We start from the raw sequence: 21,773 nt of genomic DNA on the forward strand, positions 1-21,773 counted from the left end.
CATTTTTCAGAATACAAGCCTGAAACAATTTCTATAGACTGTTGACATCTAGTGGAAGGCATAGGAACTGCAATTCGAGTCCTAGGTCAATGGATACTGCAATGGCATTGAATAGAAAACTACAACAAAAAATCCTACTTCCTGAATGGATTTTTCTCAGGTTTTCACCTGCCAAATTGGTTCTGTTATACTCACAGACATTATTTTAAACATTTTGGAAAATTTAGTGTGTTTTCTATCCAAATCTACTAATTGTATGCATATCCTATCTTCTCGGCCTGAGTAGAAGGCAGTTTAATTTGGGCGTGCTTTTCATCCAAAATTCCAAATGCTGCCCCCTACCCTAGAGAAGTTAATTACGGAAGACACATTTCAGTTGAAGGCATTCAGTTGTACAACTGACTAGGTATCCCCCTTTCCCTTTCTGTGAGCTTGTATGGCCTACCACTTCGACAATGAGCCGTTGTTGCTCCTAGACATTTCCACTTCACAACAGCACTTACAGTTGACACGGGCAGCTCTAATAGGGCAGAAATGTGCCTTACTGACTTGTTGGAAAGGTGGCATCATATGATGGTGTCACGTTGAAAGTAACAGAGCTCTTCAGTAAGGCCATTCTACTGCCTATTATTTGTCTATGGAAATTGCATGGCTGTGCTCGATTTTATACACCTGTCAGCAACAGGTGTGGCTGAAATAGCCGAATCAACTAATTTGAAGGGGTGTCCACATACTTTTGTATTTATAGTGTACGTTCCATCCATGTTTACAGTCTTCGCTGTGACCTCCTGGTGAACCCAGAGAGGAGCCTCCTCTCAGCCCTATTTACCCAAGCCTGGCTCGCCCCCTCATAAACACACACAACAGGCAGCACACATCCCATTAATGAGACAAAATAAGCATTGGCTAACCACAGAACCTTGTTAGAGGCCAACAGCCTGTGTGTCAATAGTTGATGGGATTACTCAGATCAGGGAGGCTCCATATCAGTGTTTCCCAAAGTAGGGGCTTGGTTCATAGAACCGGGGTTACGTCAGTAACCTCCCGCGGCCGCTAGAGGTGGTTGTAATAAACAGAGGTTTCTGTTTTCTTCCTACAAATGTGTCTCTATCTTTTGAATGGTTTAAGCTACAAAATATTATGACCCCATCACTGAGAGATAAGACTCTCAGGAACACGCATGTCTGTTTCCCTCTACAATGTCAACATGCCACGCAGGACTCATTGGAACAGAGTGGACAAGACCAGGCACTAAACCCAACTGAGGGAAAAAAGAACATCACTAGCTAGGTTTCCATCCAATTGAGACAGATTTTCATGCAAATATTCTAAAATTTGCATGATAACAATATGCACATTTTCCCACCAGAGATGTTTCCATCAAATTTACTTGTTGCGAATAAACATCTGTGTGTGTGATGGCGTAGTGGACATAAACATACATTTTGTGGTTAAATTCCCACGTACCGAATACAAGTTAAAAGGATTCCATCACATTTTCATCTGTGCTAATGGCAGAGAATCGAACATGGGGGAGACTCGCACTTGAGCCTTTCACTTTCACTTTTGGTCCACCAGCTTCAAAAAGCTCTAAAACCTGCAGCGCTGCTAGCAATGGTTTGGGTCTCACTCTGTGTCCCTTACAGATGGTTCATCATAACATGAACTGAGTATTGTAGGCTTTCCCATATAAACAGAAATTGAGCAAACAGTGCAGCAACCAGGAAATGACAGAACAATTTATACATTGCCTGCTTGACCCAATTTCCACTAGATAGCATAGCCACAAAGTCAGATGCCAGTCCGGTGGGAGAAATCAATAGGCGAATATCACAGCCAATCACAACACTTGCGGGTAAGTAATACCGTGAAAGACTATCATTCCACTATTACTGCAAATATATTATGGACATTTTCTGAAATTGAAAGTCAAAATTATATATAAAAATCCTGTGTAGCCCCTTTAACCATCTGTAAGGGACACACAGTGAGATCCAAACCAGTCCTGGCAGCACCGCAGCTGCATTGTGAATTCACATGGAATTGTATTACTTTTTCGAACGTCATGCCAATAAAAATGGCAGTTTAAACGTTAAGAAAATGTCAGTTTAAACATTTGTCACATCCATACTCACAACACACCTATCCCAGACATATAGGTGATTCTTACCTCCGTTATCTGTCCTCTTGAGGGCGCCGTCTTTGTGGGGGCAAAGCTCACACCTCTGCATAGAAAGAAACAGGAGGGAGGGAGACATGGGCTATTAGCAAAACTCTTTATCAAGCAGATATATACTATACTATAAAGGCTCTGCATCTGTCCTCGTGCTCCTAGACCTTAGTGCTGCTTTTGATACCATCAATCAACACATTCTTTTGGATAGATTGGAAACCAAAATTGGTCTACACGGACAAGTTCTGGCTTGGTTTAGATCTCATCTGTCGGAAAGATATAAGTTTATCTCTGTGAATGGTTTGTCCTCTGACAAATCAATTGTTAATTTCGGTATTCCTCAAGGTTACATTTTAGGACCACTATTGTTTTCAGTATATATTTAACCTCTTGGGGATGTCATTCGGAAACATAATGTTAACTTTCACTGCTATGCGGATGATACAGCTGTACATTTCAATGAAACATGGTGAAGCCCCAAAATTGCCCTCGCTGGACGCCTGTTTCTTTTTTTTTCTTTATAAATTGTACCCCTTTTTCTCCTCAATTTCGTGGTATCCAATTGTTTTGGTAGCTACTATCTTGTCTCATCGCTACAACTCTTGTACGGGCTCAGGAGAGACTAAGGTTGAAAGTCATGCGTCCTCCGATACACAACCCAACCAAGCCGCACTGCTTCTTAACACAGAGCGCATCCAACCCGGAAGCCAGCCACACCAATGTGTCGGAGGAAACACCGTGCACCTGGAAACCTTGGTTAGTGGGCCCTGCCCCCGGCCCACCACAGGAGTCGGTGGTGCGCGATGAGACAAGGACATCCCTACCGGCCAAGCCCTCCCTAACCCGGACGATGCTAGGCCAATTGTGCGTCACCCCACGGACCTCCCGGTCGCGGCCGGTTACGACAGAGCCTGGGCGCGAATCCAGAGTCTCTGATGGCACAGCTGGCGCTGCACTACAGCGCCCTTAACCACCCGGGAGGCCCGGAAGCCTGTGTTTCGGACATAAGGAAGTGGATGGCTGCAAACTTTCTACTTTTAAACTCAGACAAAATAGAGATGCTTGTTCTAGGTCCCAAGAAACAAAGAGACCTTCTGTTGAATCTGACAATTAATCTTGATGGTTGTGCAGTCGTCTCAAATAAAACTGAAGGACCTCGGCGTTACTCTGGACCCTGATCTCTCTTTTGACGAACATATCAAGACTGTTTCAAGGACAGATTTTTTCCATTTACGTAACATTGCAAAAATCAGAAATGTTCTGTCCAAAAATGATGCCGAAAAGTTCATCCATGCTTTTGTTACTTCTAGGTTAGACTACTGCAATGCTCTACTTTCTGGCTATAATAAACAAACTTCAGTTCAGTGCTAAATACGGCTGCTAGAATCCTGACTAGAACCAAAAAATGTGATCATATTACTCCAGTGCTAGCCTCCCTACACTGGCTTCATGTTAAGGCAAGGGCTGATTTCAAGGTTTTACTGCTAACCTACAAAGCATTACTTGGGCTTGCTCCTACCTATTTTTCCGATTTGGTCCTGCCGTACATACCTACACGTACGCTACGGTCACAAGATGCAGGCCTCCTAATTGTCCATAGAATTTCTATTTAAAAAAACAGCTAGAGGCAGGGCTTTCTCCTATAGAACCATTTTGATGGAATGGTCTGCCTACCCATGTGAGAGATGCAGACTTGGTCTCAACCTTTAACTCTTTACTGAAGACTCATCTCTTCAGAAGGTCCTCCAGAAGATTCTCTGCCTCTAACCCTATTACAGGGGCTGAGTCACTGGCTTACTGGTGCTCTTCCATGCCGTCCCTAGGAGGGGTGCGTCACTTAAGTGGGTTGAGTCACTGACGTGGTCTTCCTGTCTGGGTTGGCGCCCCCCTTTGGTTGTGCCGTGGCGGGGATCTTTGTAGGCTACACTCGGCCTTGTCTCAGCATGGTCAGTTGGTAGTTGAAGATATCCCTCTCGTGGTGTGGGGGCTGTGCTTTGCAAAGTGGGTGGGGTTATGTCCTGCCTGTTTGGCCCTGTCCGGGGTTATCATCAGATGGGGCCACAGTGTCTCCTGACTCCTCCTGTCTCAGCCTCCAGATTTATGCTGCAGTAGTTTGTGTCGGGGGACTAGGGTCAGTCTGTTATATCTGGAGTTTTTATCCTGTCTTATCCGGTGTCTTGTGTGAATTTAAGTATGCTCTCTCTAATTCTCTCGGAGGACCTGAGCCCTAGGACCATGCCTCAGGACTACCTGGCATGATGACTCCTTGTTGTCCCCAGTCCACCTGGCCGTGCTGCTGCTCCAGTTTCAACTGTTCTGCCTGGGGCTATGGAACCCTGACCCGTTCACTGTTATTATTATTTGACCATGCTGGTCATTTATGAACATTTGAACATCTTGGCCATGTTCTGTTATAATCTACACCCGGCACAGCCAGAAGAGGACTGGCCACCCCTCATAGCCTGGTTCCTCTTGGTTTCTTCCTAGGTTTTGGCCTGTCTAGGGAGTTTTTCCTAGCCACCGTGCTTCTACACCTGCATTGCTTGCTGTTTGGGGTTTTAGGCTGGGTTTCTGTACAGCACTTTGAGATATCAGCTGATGTACGAAGGGCTATATAAATAAATTTGATTTAGATACACTCACAAGCATGTGCCCTAATCTATTTCTAACACACACTTTTGGGTAATCAGTGATCCAACCCTTATCAAATAAGTATAAGTTGGTTCCACCCCATAGCATAGGAAGGGAGGGCCTAGTTGGCTTCAAGCCTCAGCTTTTCCTACAGTACAAACATACTGCTGCCCAAGACTGCTTCCCTTTCCTGTGTGTCTGTGTCCGTGTGTTTTTATCTCTCCAGTCGTGCCAATTTCACACCCGTTACTCCACCCGTCCCACAGGATGCATGCCATCCCTCAAGATCCCTGACAGTTTTTGTCCACACAATATCATAAGAGACTATGACACCACTGTTTAACCATTTCTACAGCCAGGATGAGAAATATGCTGGGGTGCGTCTTAGGCATGCCTGTTGCTTCCACGGACATGACCCACTCTGTCACTGTAATATTAACCAATGTTGTACTTGTTTTTTTTGGATTGGTTAATTCAAGCACCACATGGTAGTATTTACTGCCAGGTAGTAGAGCTGGGAAATATGGACAAAAATCCATATCACCGTAAATTGCCTGAATTAATGTGATAACAAAGAGCGTAAGTTTAAGTTCATAATATGTTTAAGTTCAAAACTCACATATCTCTAGTATAGGCTACTTACTGTAATGAACGACATATGCAAAATGCCTGCGATAAGTGATCAGTATGGTCGGTAACAATAGTTTTTGGTTTACTGTCCCAGCTCTACCAGGTAGTTGCCAATTGTGTTGAATTCTTTGAAGTAAGTGCCAGAGAGTACCTATTTATACCACATAATTTCCTGTAAAGTATCAGCTTAATACGAGTGGAAGCTCTATCATAAAATACAGTGCTGAGAATGCATTGTTGATATTCTATTGATCAGACTCACCACTCTGGCTGCTCTCTCCTGAGATTCACACTTCCTGCAGAACCAGGGTCCAGTGGGCACCTGCACGATGCCATAGCACGCTGCAGAGAGAACACAGTTATTAACCACAATAACCTCTCACACTAGGGCTGCAAAATATGGGCAAAATAAAATGTACGTGATTTAAAAAAAATATATATATATAGTCATGGCATTTATGTCCAGAAAATGACAACTGGTCAAAATAACAAATAAGATGCAGTGTTGTCAGACCTCGAAAAATGCTAAAAAAATATTCATTTTCATTTTTAAACACAATACGAATGTTTTAACTTAGGAAGAGTTCAGAAATCATTATTTGGTGGAATAACCCTGATTTTCAGTCACAGTTTTCATGCGTCTTTGCATGCGTTCCACCAGTCTTTGACATTGATGTCGTGTGACTTTATGCAACTCCTGGCGCAAACATTCAAGCAGCTCGGCTTTGTTTGATGGCTTGTGACCACCCATAACTAATTTAGTGTTGTTTACACTGTTCCAAAAAGGCAGAAAAATGATACTGTAAAGTAAAAGCACCTGTATGTAAAATAATATGCATGCAGCTCTTGCTCATATATCCTCCTTTTTCTTGATCTCCTTATTATGATGATCATCGTTATAATAATATGTAATGTTGTTATCATTAGTAGCCTTGTATTACTTGTAGGCCTAAGAGCACATCCTGTTAAGTCTTATACTCTAACTTACTTAGGCCTATATTTCAATATGTATCAATAATTAATTTGTTCATGACATCAAACTGCATACGAGACATTCATGCTTGAAATGCAACCAAGCATTTTAGTTCAAATTAAATATCAAAGAGAGCATTGAATAATTACACTATGCAATAAACAGCAAATTAATGCATGCATCTATTTTTAGTCTGCTGTAATAAAGGCTTTATATATATGTTTTGTCGTTGTTAGATCAGACTCTCTGGTACACTTATTTATTTAGTGTTGTTTACACTGTTCCAAATGGTCAGAAAAAGTTATAATATTGTAATCTAACAGCAACTGTTTGCCACACAATACTCACACAACGTGTGCTCTGATAACTTCCTTTTTCTTGATCTCCAGTAGTTTCCTCAACTAAGTCAAATGTCTTCCACAGATCTGACTTCCCCTTTCCCTCCTGAGCAACCAGTAAACATCCACCCAGTTCAGGTTTCTTTTTCACATCCTCCGCATCCATTTTGCTGTCACGTGTTACTGTGTTTGGAGTTTGTTATAACCAATTTATTGATGTGATTATGACAGGCTATAGGTCAGACCCTAATGGTCACATGCATGGTATGCTTACATGTTTCACAAAGAGAGCAAGGGCTGAGGGAATAGGGAATGTTTTTCCTAAACAAATTAGGGACTCCAGTAACAGAACTGGTCAGTCAGACACAAGTAAGAAACTAAATGGCTGAAATGGTGTTGCAGCTTCAGCACGGACAGAGGAATATACAATTGTTGTGCTGGGGTGCATTTTTGCAGCAGTAGGGAGTAGAGCGAGACAACATGTGCTAGTCACACAGGCACTCACTTTTTTTTATACAATGTGACCATCGGGCTAATTCTCAAGTCATGTATATCTTAATTATTTAATCAAAATGTGTGCTTAAAGCATCTGACAAGCTCAATGCATATGTAGTTTATTTTATTCAAACACATAGGGCGTGTATCTATATATGGAAAAATAAGTTAAAACATTTCGACCAATCGATTGGTTGAAAGAACAGGACGACTCTCAGGTCGACCAAGATTTTTTTGTCGGGACAGCTCTAATCAACAGAAATAATCCACTGATAATAAAAAGGGTAATGTTTATATTGTTGTGGACAGAGGAGTCAGTGAATGGTACAATCGTGTCACAATGTGTTGGTTAGCTACAGATTACATTTACAATCCCAAGTGGCACAGAGGTGTAAAGGCACTGTTTACATTGCAAGAGGCATCACTACAGTCCCTGGTTCTAATCCAGGCTGTATCACATCCTGCCGTGATTGGGAGTCACATAGGACGGCGCACAATTGGCCTAGCGTCGTCCAGGTTTGGCTGTCATTGTAAGTAAGAATTTGTTCTTAACTGATTTGCCTAGTTAAATAAATGTTAAATTAAAAATGTAAATAATTTTGACCCAATTAATTCATATTTAAAACGAATGGGTGGGTGGGTATTTAATAACAAGGGTCTAAAGCATGTACAAACAGGTGTGTTTAGTTGTGTGTAAGAGGCCAGATATTCAATTCACCAGAATTATGACAACTACGAAACGAAGCATGACAATGATCACGAGTTTCTCTCTCACAAAGCCAAAATCACCAGTATTGACTGGATACCAGAGTCAGTCAAGCCTAGTTCTGATTGTGACTTTGTCAACAGAATTTGAGTACCATTGACATTGTTGTTTGGATCTGTGAAACCATCTGTCTTGTTTGGGTTTAATGTGTTGCAGACAATCTTAAGCTAGCTACACAGTCTGGTTCCTTCTGTATAACAACTTAGCTAGTTCCCTAACCGCATGGCACTATTGTTTACAAAACTTATCTCACAATATATTGGGCAAATATGATTTAGTAGTTGGCTATCATCACTGATAGTGTGGTAATGTGTATCATTGGGTAAGACCTTGTAGCCAACATGTTTGTTAAATTCTACAAATAGTAGCCAGGATAATATTACAGCCAATGTTGACAGCTGCAGGAATGTTAGTTACTTTAGCCAACTCCATACCTACTAAACAGGAAGGCTAGCTAGGTAGCGTGGGTATGGAGTTGGCTAAAGTAACAAATGTCTGTAGTTGTCAAGATAGGCTGTAATGTTTTCTTGGCTATACAACTCGTAGAATTTAAACAACATGTTAGCTACTTTATCTTACCCAATGATTAACATTACCACACTACACGCGCGCATAACTTTCGATTGAATATAACTAAAGTTAGCTAACTAACAATATAACCTTGGCTATTGGCTAGCTGAATAGTTCGCTAGCTAGCTAATAGCAAAACTAGCTAGAGTAGGGGAGTATTCATTACGGAAACCGTTTACCGTTTAAAAACCAAACGGAAGCAAACATAGAAAACGACCATCCCTACTGGACAAACGCAGATAGATCACTCCCCGTTTCGTTCCGTTTGCTTCCATTTTTTAAAACAGAATCAACGTAATGAATACACCCCAGCTAACGTTGATAGCTAGCCAGCTTCATGGCAGGCGATCAACCGCGATAGTTAGCCTTAGCGAGCTAGCTAGCAACTAGCTAACGTTAGTTATCGGATGTTAGTCAAGCAAATTTCATGTTACTTGCATTTGACTTTATTCGGTGTTTACCTTGATGGACTGCAACATTGCAGCCGTGACCGTCACAGTAGACGAGAGGGTTTTCTGCCCAGCCTCTCTCGTCTGAGCACACGCAGCAACCTCCAATCATCTCCTTCATATTATTTGCCAAAAAGTCGTTGTCCGCTGCCAGGCACAGCTCGCCGGAGACCATCTACGGAGAAAGTGAACATGCGAAGACAACAAAGATGAGCCTAAACCTTTGCAGAAGATCCTCATCTACCCACTGTGACAACGCTTTTGGTCTCACTTGGCCGAAATGTCATGTTTTAGTCGTGTTTACAATCCGTTTCGACACCGTATTTTTTCCACTTCAGCGAAGGATACACACCGCGCGAGCGAGAAGAAGCGGCCGGTCGGAAAGTGGAAGTGCGTAATCACGAATGGCCAGTGACAGCGCAGAAAGGATGGATGTGATTGGCTCAAAGAGTGTTGCCAGTTTGCGTGGCGCCATTTTGACTCCACATGGCCTTTTAAAACGAATGTGTTTGCTTTGGAAACTTTTGTAACACCAGCTACTGCCATGCGTGGTTTTTACAAATGGTGAATTGCGATTGGCAGCATTGTATCCACCAAATACCAACATGAGGCATTATGCATACCTTATCATAACAAAAACACCTATGACGATTTCTCTATTGTTTGTAGGCTATTGTTGTCATTAAATATTTTTTTAAGTAGCGCTAAAGATGTAGCCAAGGCCTATAGTTTAAAACCATGTTTAGAAAACCTAGACATAATTTTGCTTTCAAAGAATATAATGTCATTCATTGAGCACTAAGACACTACACTGTAGGTCAACTTCTATTTGCATATGAACGTTTCATGGTGAATTGCATGATGCATGCATGGCCCAGGTTTTTTGTTGGTTGCAAACACTATTAGCCTATACACATCTGACAATGCCCACTGCCTTTACATTAACCCTGAATAAAACATAAGTGTTTGTTTGTGTCACTGACATTGCCTTTCCAATTAGGCCTATATATCATCCCGTGTGTGTGTGTGTGTGTGTGTGTGTGTGTGTGTGTGTGTGTGTGTGTGTGTGTGTGTGTGTGTGTGTGTGTGTGTGTGTGTGTGTGTGTGTGTGTGTGTGTGTGTGTGTGTGTGTGTGTGTGTGTGTGTGTGTGTGTGTGTGTGTGTGTGTGTGTGTGTGTGTGTGTGTGTGTTGCAAAATGGTTTAAGGAATAGGCACAGTGAGGGAGAAATGTATGTGGAATTACTCCGGGGTTAAAATGAGTGGGATAATTGTATACAGTCAAATCTGCTCTCAAACATCACTGCTAGAATCTTAAATTAGAGAAAAACATGTAAGGCCTACATAAAGCATGAATGGAGCTGAACTAATATGTTTGCATGTGTATTTTTGTGTTTAACTCTTGGAAGACTCAATAGTCAAATTATGAGCTAAAATAAATCCCAAATAATCTAATAAATGTTTTTTTAACAGAACTGGGCATGTCAAATCAATATATATATATTTTTAATTTAAATTAAATGTTGAACTCAGTAAATTACTTCCACTTTACACACATGAAATGCAAAAGCACACTTTTTAAACACAATTGCATTACACTTTTGTTTTGAACGTTGTTAATTACATAATCTTGGTTGAATCAATCAGAGAAACTGCACTGTGCATGGATATATTCTGCTTGCATCACCGTCCGCGAGCCCTCAGAAGTCTCCCGCTCGCTCCCGGTTTGGTTTCCAGAGAAACGTAATGACTTGCCAATAATGTGGGAGAGCACACGAGCGTCTTCCGTGTAATGTGGAGAGCGAGAGGTCCCCGGGAGTGGTCTCCCTATTGTTGGCTTTAATTTCAAATTGCTCAAATGCTCCAGTCCACACTGGGCTCCGCACAAAACGGGGAAAAGGGGAAGAGAGGAGGAAAAGGAAAAAAAAGTGAATTGTGTGTGGCGGGGAAAACCTATTAGAGTTGGCGAGAACAAAGGAAGGCGAGGGGGGCAGCTGTCGGAGGGTTGGAGGCTACTGAAACACTGAAATAGCAAATTATTTTTACAACTTGCACTTGATTAAGTCTAAGTCTTCCCGTACATGTGCTCTCTTCGTGCTCAGAGAGAAGAGGGTTCATGCATTGGCGAGAGGAAATTACTTCTGCGCTGCTTCCTATTACAATGCAGTGCCCCTATAACAGGTTTACTAATGGAAACTATATAGCGAGGTTATATATTGGCTTAATTTTAATGATGCATACTGATGGCACAGGGGTCAGTGTCAAATATATATGCTGTTTTGTAGAAAACTATAATTTAGCCAACACATATAACATATAGGCCTATAACAAACATATGCCTATTCTGTTATTGGGTCTATGTTTGTTATTTGCCGATATGTTATTTTTCAGAAAATAGTAGGCTAACCTTGCATGCACTTTTAAATGTATTTGATAAAATAGCCTAGTGAACTGTAATGTCTTTTTGTATCAACATCACATTTGACCATGTAAAATGTTTTTGGGAGTTCCACACCTCATGTGACTTGTTATAGTTTTTTGTGGTTAGTGTTTGAGACATGGGGGTGAGCCTCATGTTTAACCCTGACATGACAGATTTGATCTCCACTGATGTAGTACACTGTAACTGCTAAAGAGAGACATTTCTACTACATCTGACCAACTTTCCCAAATATGTTTTATGTCATGCAGTGCCATGCTTCTTATGACTAGGATCCAAATTCATCCAAAGGCTGAAAAACTATTGCGGTTGGTTTCTTGGATTTGCTCTCAGATGTTATATATTTCAAGGTAAGGTTTTTCACATGTTTAGAATATAATTGATGATATATTGTATTTGTCAGGGTCTCGGTAACATAGCAGAAACAGTTCTGCTGACTCCAAACTTCAGCCCCTGTGAAATGCAACCCTTTTAAAATGAGAAAAACTTCAAACGAATTGACCCCATTCACATTTCCAAAACGATGCATTAAAAAAAGAATGTTCTTCTCTTTTTTTACACTTGGCCTATATGTTTTTTTAACCAAATTTAGTAAACCATATAATTATATATTGTCTTTGTCTTTACACAACCCTTTTGAATCGCTTGTCACGTTCCATTAACTGTAGGATACGTCTATAGGCCTGTGCTCAATGATTGGGCAAATGGTTAAAAGACTAAGAAATGTTCAATGTTGTGTGAATGAAATTGTGAAATGATTCAATAATAAATATGCCTGGTAGGCAACTTTCAACGTTTATTTTCATCGGTTGGGCAGCGTTTCGAAGCCAAGCTGGGTCTTTCTCAGTTTACCCTCTAGTCCAGCATCTGGGTGTTTTTATGAATGTGCATACCATCCCTCTAAAGATATTTGGGAAACACCATCTACCATCTATGAATTATTGTATTAGATATGGTCTCCTCAGCCCCTCCCACTGTTGGCTACCACTTCAGACAAATGATGGCCAACGGTATCTGGCAGTCAGTCCTCTGTTCAGTCGAGAGCCTGCTTATTAACACGGGCAGAGACCATAGGCTACATTAAACCAACATGACACTGCATGACTGTCCTGTTCCATGCGACACTCATGGCGATGGGGGTTGTCTTGCATGCAGCCTGGAGGCCTAAGGGCTGTGGGGATTAAGTGGGAAAACTGCAGAGTAAAGAACTATATATAGAAGGTATGATGGTGGAATACGAAGGAACAGGTTTTCAAAACAAATTGTGTAATCACTGAACTCAAAAAAATGAAATACATCGCATAGGCTACCTGTATAATTATGAAAATGTATATAAAATATATAACAAACAACATAAATAAATACATTTTTTTCTCAATTTCGACCAAATAATTAGCCTATTTATTTTACCTTCTGTCGTATGTTACATGTCTTACAATTATTTCCCATGCAGGCAACATTTTAAATATTTCACACTTGACTGTTCATGTCGAAAATCCTCTCTAGTTCAGAACTAGAACAAAACTGTGAATGGGACATCGGGTCTATGGGGAGACTGAACCAGATAACGTGGAGGGTAAACCAGGTTGGTGGGTGAGAAACTATAGGTGTAAAAGATTGGTTAAGACCAGCCTTCATCAAACCGAATTCAGACAGCCAAATCGGCCTTGTTGTGTATGATGAACATTGACGCTAGATCAACACCGTTAATAATTGATGTTCAGATCATGGATGGAGGACTGGGTAATGATAAACTCCTCCTTCCCCCTCTCTCTCTCACACACACACAACCTTGTTCGTTAACAAAAAAGGCCACTAAATAAATTGGATCTTATTTGTGTGTCGATTGTTAGGCTGCAATATCGAACATCATATGAAGCTGTGGCGTATGGCTTTCCTGACAGAGATGAGTGGAAAACGTATGGTCAACTAATAACAAAGCTTTTATAAATGCATAATTGTCTTTTTTACTCGAGTACCTTCTCTTTTGATCTATTGTTTGCATTATTGTTCGCCTCGCCTCCATAGCTGGCTGTTGTTCATTATGAGTATCTTGTTAACAAATATATGATTTATCAAAATGGTTTTATACTGTCTGCACTCATGTTTTTAAATAATTAAACAACATAATAATTATGCAACGACACACACACACACACACACACACACACACACACACACACACACACACACACACACACACACACACACACACACACACACACACACACACACACACACACACACACACACACACACACACACACACACACACACACACACACACACACACACACCAACTCAAAGTTCTAGTTCTATATCGCACGGACCTGAGGATGAGTTGACGCATGGCATGGCTTCAGTGCCTCATTCAGTCATCTGTCTGTTGGTTCTAACAATAAGCCAAACGTATAATTACACGGTATGTAATGAGTAATTAGCGAGCTGGGCCAGAGAGTCTTCACAGCCATGTGTAGTCTGAGATATATGGCATGTTGATACTCCTGGAAGGCACATGTTAGCCAGCTTTTAGTTAGCCTCTGCTTGGTGATCAAACTAAAATCAAATCAAATGTTATTTGTCACATGCTTCCTAGGTGTAGACTAACAGTGAAATGCTTACTACAATATGCATTGCCATGACCATCTATCTCCCTCTCTCTCTGTCTCTCTCAATTCAATTCATGGTGCTTGGAATGGGAAACATATGTTAACATTGCCAAAGCAAGTGAAGTAGATAATATACAAAAGTGAAATGAACAATTAAAATGAACAGTAAACATTACACTCACAGAAGTTCCAAAATAATAAAGAGATTACAAATGTAATAGTATATACAGTGTTGTAACAATGTGCAAATGGTTAAAGTACAAAAGGGAAAATAAATAAACATTAATATGGGTTGTATTTACAATGGTGTTTGTTCTTCACTGGTTGCCCTTTTCTTGTGGCAACAGGTCACAAATCTTGCTGCTGTGACGGCACATAGCAAGGCTATGCTCATTGAGTCTGTACATATTCAAAGCTTTCCTTAAGTTTCGGTCAGTCACGGTGGTCAGGTATTCTGCCACTGTGTACTCTCTGTTTAGGGCCAAATAGCATTCTAGTTTGCTCTGTTTTTTAATGAATTCTTTCCAATGTGTCAAGTAATTACCTTTTTGTTTTCTCATGATTTGGTTGGGTCTAATTGTGTTGCTGTCCTGGGGCTGTGGGGTCTGTTTGTGTTTGTGAACAGATTCCCAGGACCAGTTTGCTTAGGGGACTCTTCTCCAGGTTCATCTCTCTGTAGGTGTTATGGAAGATTTGGGGGATCGCTTCCTTTTAGGTAGTTGTGGAATTGAACGTCTCTTTTCTGGATTTTGATCATTAGCGGGTATCGGCCTAATTCTGCTCTGAATACATTATTTGGTGTTTTACATTGTACACAGAGGATATTGTTTATAGAATTCTGCATGCAGAGTCTCAATTTGGTGTTTGTCCCATATTGTGAATTCTTGGTTGGTGAGCAGACCCCAGACCTCACAACCATAAAGGACAGTGGGTTCTATAACTGATTCAAGTATTTTTAGCCAGATCCTAATTGGTATGTTGAATTTGATGTTCCTTTTGATGGCATAGAAGGCCCTTCTTGCCTTGTCTCTCAGATCGTTCACAGCTTTGTGGAAGTTACCTGTGATGCTGATGTTTATACCAAGGTTTTTTGTGGGCTATAGGGCAACGGTGTCTAGATGTCATTTGCATTTGTGGTCCTGGCGGCTGGAACACCATTATTTTGGTCTTAATGAGATTTACTGTCAGGGCCCAGGTCTGGCAGAATCTGTGCAGAATATCTAGGGGCTGCTATAGGCCCTCCTTGGTTGGTGACAGAAGCACCAGATCATCAGCAAACAGTAGACATTTGACTTCAGGTTCTAGTAGGGTGAGGCTGGATGCTGCAGACTGTTCTACTGCCCTCACCAATTCGTTGATATGTATGTTGAAGAGGGTGGGGTTTAAGCTGCACCCTTGTCTCACCCCACGGCCCTATGGGAAGAAATGTGTGTGTTTTTTGCCTATTTTAACCGCACACTTGTTGTTTGTGTACATGGATTTTATAATGTTGTATGTTTTTCACCCAACACCACTTTCCATCAATTTGTAAAGCAGGCACTCATGCCAAATTGAGTCAAAGGTTGTTTTTTTTAACTCAACAAAGCATGACAAGACTTTGCCTTTGTTTTGGTTTGATTGTCATTTAGGGTGTGCAGGGTGAATACGTGGTCTGGCGTATGATCATTTGGTAAAAAGACAATTTGATATTTGCTCAGTACATTATTTTCTGTTTTTGTTTGTTATGTTGTCATAGTTTTGCCTAGGGGGGCATATGGGGTAGGGAATGCTGTTTCTCTCTCTCAATTCAATTCAATTCAAGGGGCTTTATTGGCATGGGAAACATATGTTAACATTGCCAAAGCAAGTGAAGTAGATAATATACAAAAGTGAAATAAACAATAAAATGAACAGTAAACATTACCCTCACTCTCTCTCTCTCAGCTAAGGAAGCACCTAAGACTGAAGAGAGCTGCATTTTCCTTTCTTTTCCGGAGGGAAGGGAGAGGAGACCGTGGGACAGTGGGGGAGGGCCATAACACCCCATGAATGAGATTGGGTGCATTTGCTCTTACACCCTCCACAACTGTTTAATTTATGAATCTGGATTACCAGAATGGTCTAACAATTAGCCTTGCTATCTCCATATTTAGCTTTTTTATACTTTTTTCCCAAATCATAGTTGACATATAGCTACAGTAGGACTATTTACATTGACACCCCCCATTTTTAGCTGCTGCTACTCTCTGTTTATTATCTGTGCATAGCCACTTTACCTCTACCTACATGTACATATCATGTAAATGACCTTGACTAACCTGTACCACCGCACATTGACTCTGTACTGGTACCCCCTGTACATAGCCTGGTTACTGTTATTTTATTGTTGCTCTTTAATTATTTATTATTGCAGTTTTGTTTACTTCAGTTTAATTTAGTAGATACTTTCTTATTAACAATTATTTTTCTTAAGACCGAATTGTTGGTTAAGGGCTTGTAAGTTAACATTTCACTGTAAGTTCTACTACACCTGTTGTATTTGGCGCATGTGACACGTACAATTTGATTTGAAAATTAACACTACCAGACCGGTCCTGCCCCTCTGCAGCCGGCCTTGGTGTGTCTCAGCCTGGTCGGAGTGGAAAGGGAACGTCCCTATACAACCTCAGGCCTGGAGGGTTAGTTAATGGGTTGCACAATAGAGCTATACACCATCCATAGGCTACACACAGCATATTTCCTAATTCTAAAACCCATTGGCGTCCTTATGAATTATTTATTGGTACGTTGATAGGTAACAAATCGCTAGACTACAGGCCATATCCCTGTCCATAAAATAGACCGTGTTCATTTATTGTGCTGTGATTTGTGATATGTTTTAGATTTGAAAGAATGTTAAAATTTTACAGATGAATAGCTTATTGCACACGAATATTGTTGGTCATCAAAAATTGATGCACCAATTCGTTGATTGAAATGTTGTTGTTTATAATTGAGGATTAATGTCAGATCAAATGTACAATTATTATAAAAAAATGTTGATGAAATAATCATGCTGAAATTAAAACTATGTAACCCCTCCACTGTCAATGAAATAAAGTAACCAACTGATAATGGTCTATGTTTGATTGTAATGTAGGCTATATTAAATGATTGTATAGAACTAGGCCTATATTAAATGACATTTGACATCAATCAAATTATTGATTGAAATAAAAACAGCCTACAATAGCATGACGGGGCTATTAAGCTGGTAGAGATTGTATAGAGGTAAATTCATTGGGCTATGAAGTAAAGACTAAGTTGCAAGCTACATGTTGAGCTTCCCCTAAAAACATGAGAAAGTAAAATGCATGACATGCACGCGAAATGATGTGTAATATACACGAAAAATCATGTTTTGTGTGTGTGTGAAATAAGCCTCCGTCCAAAACGTGTGGTATTCAAGAAAGGTCAAGGGAATGGGTCGTGTGCTTAGATCTGACAATAAATCACATCCTCCACATCTACTGGAGCAGTGGTGATGCGTCAGACACTACTGTGGCAACAGCCTGCATACCTATTGGACATAGGCCTACATCCTCTCCTCTCTGGTGCAACAACACGCTCACACTTCTGGCTCAGATTGCATGTAAAATCGCATTCTTAGGGGGGATCTGAAAAAGATAATTTATTTGTTTTGGCATGGCTAGTGAATTTGTGCCGTAAAATGCCTATCTACAAGTGCCTCGACCAAGTGTATCCATAAAACTCATTGCAAGACAAATGACTTGGGGCAGGGTGGGGAAAGGGACAAGGTTAATAAAATGAACACTATGAGTTGGGTGTTAGAGAAGCAAGTTGGTTTCAAGGGTTAAGGTTTTGTGATTTCAGAGTTTGGGTAGAGTGAAGCACTTTCAGAGCAACGGGTTTGCTTTTTAAGAAATCAACCGAAACACAAACGGGAGTTATTCAGCTATCTAATCACGGTTGACAGATATCCGTTTTGTGGTGTGGTTTTCCCACATGGGAAACACGCGCACTCACATACACCTAATATAATAGCTACACCACAGGTTTTAAAGTCGTGAGCCTCAACATTTCCACGTGGGCATATTTTGTTAAAATAACTGCATTTACGTTCGTAATGGGAGGCCGATTTATGTTGTTTAATCCTCAAATATTCTACTGTCTGTTCGGCCCATAGGCCTGTATTTTTATCTTCGTATTCACTTCACACGTCTCTCAAATAGACTATACCTGAGCGCAACCACATCCTGTAGGCTATAAAGGCCAAGAAAATGCTTTAGAAGTGTAAACGAGAGGGAAACATTACTCTTGTTCTTTGTTCTTTGTTCTGCATCGTTTTCCGAGAAAAGCGCGGACGTGTGTGAGTGCGTGCGCATGTGTGTGTGAATGACTAAGTGTGTGTGTCCTCTTACCTTCCACTCGCTCTAATCCGCCAATCTCCTCCATTTGCGGAGCCATGTCTTCGCCAAAAGCACACGTGCACATTACAACAAACATATCTATCCGCCCGAGTGATGAATGTGCGCCCCGGGAAAAGCAGGAGGCTAGTCTGACAGTCGGGTCTCTCTGGTCGCGGTATTCCCCGGGTATTATTGAGCTTCCATGCAGCTCGCTGAGGTGCAGCACGCTGATGTGCCGCTCTGGGGCGTGAGTCATCTGCAGTCCATCGGCCTGACCGGCTGAGCTCAGAGGGAGAGAAGAGAGGGACCGAGGGGGCTCCTCTCACAATGGGCCGGAGAAACGCAGGCAACAGTAGCCACAACTTCTGAATAGCCCGTAGCAGCTGATAGGAATATCGATGTTAAATAGGCTACAGAACTGCAACACAAAACGAAAGAGCAGCCCAAACGTTTAGCTTATATAAGAAAACAATGTGTAATGGGTAAACAAATGCGTGGTTTAAAAATGTCGAACTTAAAACACTATCCAGAGCAAGAAAATACCGAGCTGCAATAGGGAGGTTCATATAGAGCACAGGGGAATAGCACGGACCATGAACAAATACTCAATATACATTTTGGGGTTTCACATAAAATAATATATATTTTTTGTATTTTGATTCATTATTTAAGGTTGTATAAAATGTTGGCCTGTATAAAAAAAATATGCGCTGTAGGTTTCCCCATACCCTGAAATTACACAAATGAAATTCACAGTAGGCCTAATTTACCTTGTTACACACAATAATGATTCGAGGGTCTTTAGCCTACAATATCAGTGAATTTAGGCTATGGGTTGTAAGACTATAGGTTTGGTAACGGGTTAAATACAAAACATTCAGTCTACTTTGTCACATTTTTTAATTGCCCTTTGGGTTGATCCGATGGGGCACATGCTTCTTTTCTGCATCATCACATCATTTAAATGTCTATTGCAGGACAAAAAAATACCTTATTTTTACGCGTCATTGATTAATTCAGGGAACGTCAATTTAAGAAATTATTGGAGATGGATCGATGAGTAGGGGCCTACAAATCATCGTATCAATTTCTGCATACTTTTTGATAGCCCTATACATGATTCCCCCTGACCCTGTGAACGTGTCACTTTACTTAATTATTATTGTTTTATTCATAACAGGATCGTTAACCTATGACAGCAAACATATGTGTTATAAGGGCTAAAAACGTTCAGTGTCCAATCAGACGAGATTTATTCTGATGGCCTGTAAACTCAATGATTTGCTATGCCGACATTCCCTCAACCCGAAAACAGACAGGCCTTATATTTCTGTCTGTCTGCTAACTTCTTCAGGCCGAGTGACTTCAGACAATGTTCCGAACAGAACAGTGATGACATCTGCATAAAGTATTGATGAGTATTGATGAAGCTACGAACGTTTTTATATCTGCAAGGCGAGATCAAACCATATGTTTTATCCAACCAAACATTATCCAGCCCGGCTATCTTTGGCTCTCTGTGGCCGGGCAGAGCTGGAGAGGTAGAGCCGTAATCCCCACGGATCAGGCCTCAGGGTGGAGCTCTGCAAACAGAGGACCCTTCTCCTTTGTCCATCCGAAGGCAAAACAATTATCCACACACACCTCAATAGCTATAGAATACTTTATGCATGATAACTCGGTTCACTGAAGATGGTACAATTGGGAAAAGTCATGATGTGGGCTGGGTTGGATTAAAGTTTCCACACACACACACACACACACACACACACACACACACACACACACACACACACACACACACACACACACACACACACACACACACACACACACACACACACACACACACACACACACACACACACACACACACACACACACACACACACACACACACACACACACACACACACACACACAGAGGTGAAAGACCAAGTGTCTCATGCATATTGTGCCTTCCTCCTTGCCTACTTAGTACATGTAGACTACTTACCACGTATATACGCTACACACACGGTATAGGCGGAACCGAAAACCTCCTAATGACGGTGCGTGGAGTTCAGCATCGATAGTAATATCAGGCCATTTGGTCTCCCGACTTTGCGGCCTGCTGACACCGCTCAGCCCTCGATCTCAGCAGGGAGCTACAGGCCGGGATGTTCTTCCACTTGTACCTGGCCCTGGATCACAGGCTGCTAAGTAAACACACGTTAATGAATGTGCAATAGTGGTTTAGATGCGCCTAAAGACTTGATGATAATATATGGCCCATAGAACCGCTGTGTAGGACTGAAGCAGAGTAGTACAACAAATGAGTCAGGAAGTTGTGTATTTCTTTCTGTGGAGGTGAGACTGGAGTTCTTATGTCGGTAATATGACGGAGTCATCCATTGAATAGGGTAAATCATCACAATTACAACAACCACTTCGTTGACATTATAGCCTATAATAATATAACAAAATAACAAACAAATAGGCTAAATAAACAAACAAAGAAAACACTCCCCAATGTAGCCTACCTTTCACAAATAATCGAAGTACATTGGAGCTCCTTAGTGGAAAAGCACCAACCAACAATGCGTTCTTTATATTGTTATGGAATTAAACTGCAAGGGCAGGATGTAGAATTCCAAAGTTCTCCCTCTCACTCACACCCCCTCGCCCCTTTTCTTACATCCTTCCCTCACCACAATCCTCTGCAACTTTACATTTAAAAAATGTAACCTTTATCTAACTAGGCAAGTCAGTTAAAGAACACATTCTTATGTACAATGGCGGCCTTCCCCCGGACGACTCTGGGCCAATTGTGCGCCGACCTATGTGACTCGCAATCACGGATGTGATAGAGCATGGATTCGAACCAGGGACTGTAGTGACGCCTCTTGCACTGAGATGAAGTGCCTTAGACCGCTGCGCCACTCGGTAGTATTGGTAAAGTATTTATAGACAAAGATTATATAGCCTATACCTATGTTATGCCTCACTATGGCTATTCTAACCCGCGACTCTGTGCCTCAGAAACAGTTTCCATGATTTGCATGTCCGTATAACGCCATCGCCGGTCATTTCTCCAGATCATCTGCGGGCTCACTGAGAGCTGCGAAGCCTAGGCCTATACCGTAAATTTACCAAAATTAGCGATAAAACCAAGGGAAATATACTTGTACGGGTTAAACCGTCATCATTAATGATCATATATATCTCATATGCATGCTTGTTGTCTCACACGAACACACACAACAACAACAACAACAATTAACAACCCATTAAAGGCCTCTTTACATTAGGAGCAGGGCGCAGTTTAGTGATG

The 21,773-nt window shown here is 41.2% G+C and overlaps 1 protein-coding gene across 4 annotated transcripts in view; it reads right to left on the reverse strand.

Annotated features, from left to right (window-relative positions):
- Positions 1-20,229, reverse strand: part of LOC123991263 (protein AF-10-like) — an 84,618-nt gene extending 64,389 nt beyond the window's left edge. For 3 of the 4 annotated variants that reach the window (XM_046292689.1, XM_046292688.1, XM_046292687.1), the window contains exons 1-3: positions 9,038-10,049; positions 5,697-5,776; positions 2,171-2,225 (exon numbers count right to left, since the gene is read on the reverse strand). In XM_046292689.1, the coding sequence (XP_046148645.1) occupies positions 2,171-2,225; positions 5,697-5,776; positions 9,038-9,200 (298 nt within the window). In that variant the 5' untranslated portion in view covers positions 9,201-10,049. Of the gene's footprint in view, positions 1-2,170; positions 2,226-5,696; positions 5,777-9,037; positions 10,050-18,472 lie in introns of those variants that run through there. The other variant, XM_046292685.1, reaches the window with a different exon arrangement.
- Between the last annotated feature and the right edge of the window lie 1,544 nt (positions 20,230-21,773).

Source organism: Oncorhynchus gorbuscha, linkage group LG12 (genome assembly GCF_021184085.1).
Source record: "Oncorhynchus gorbuscha isolate QuinsamMale2020 ecotype Even-year linkage group LG12, OgorEven_v1.0, whole genome shotgun sequence".
Lineage (NCBI taxonomy): Eukaryota > Metazoa > Chordata > Actinopteri > Salmoniformes > Salmonidae > Oncorhynchus > Oncorhynchus gorbuscha.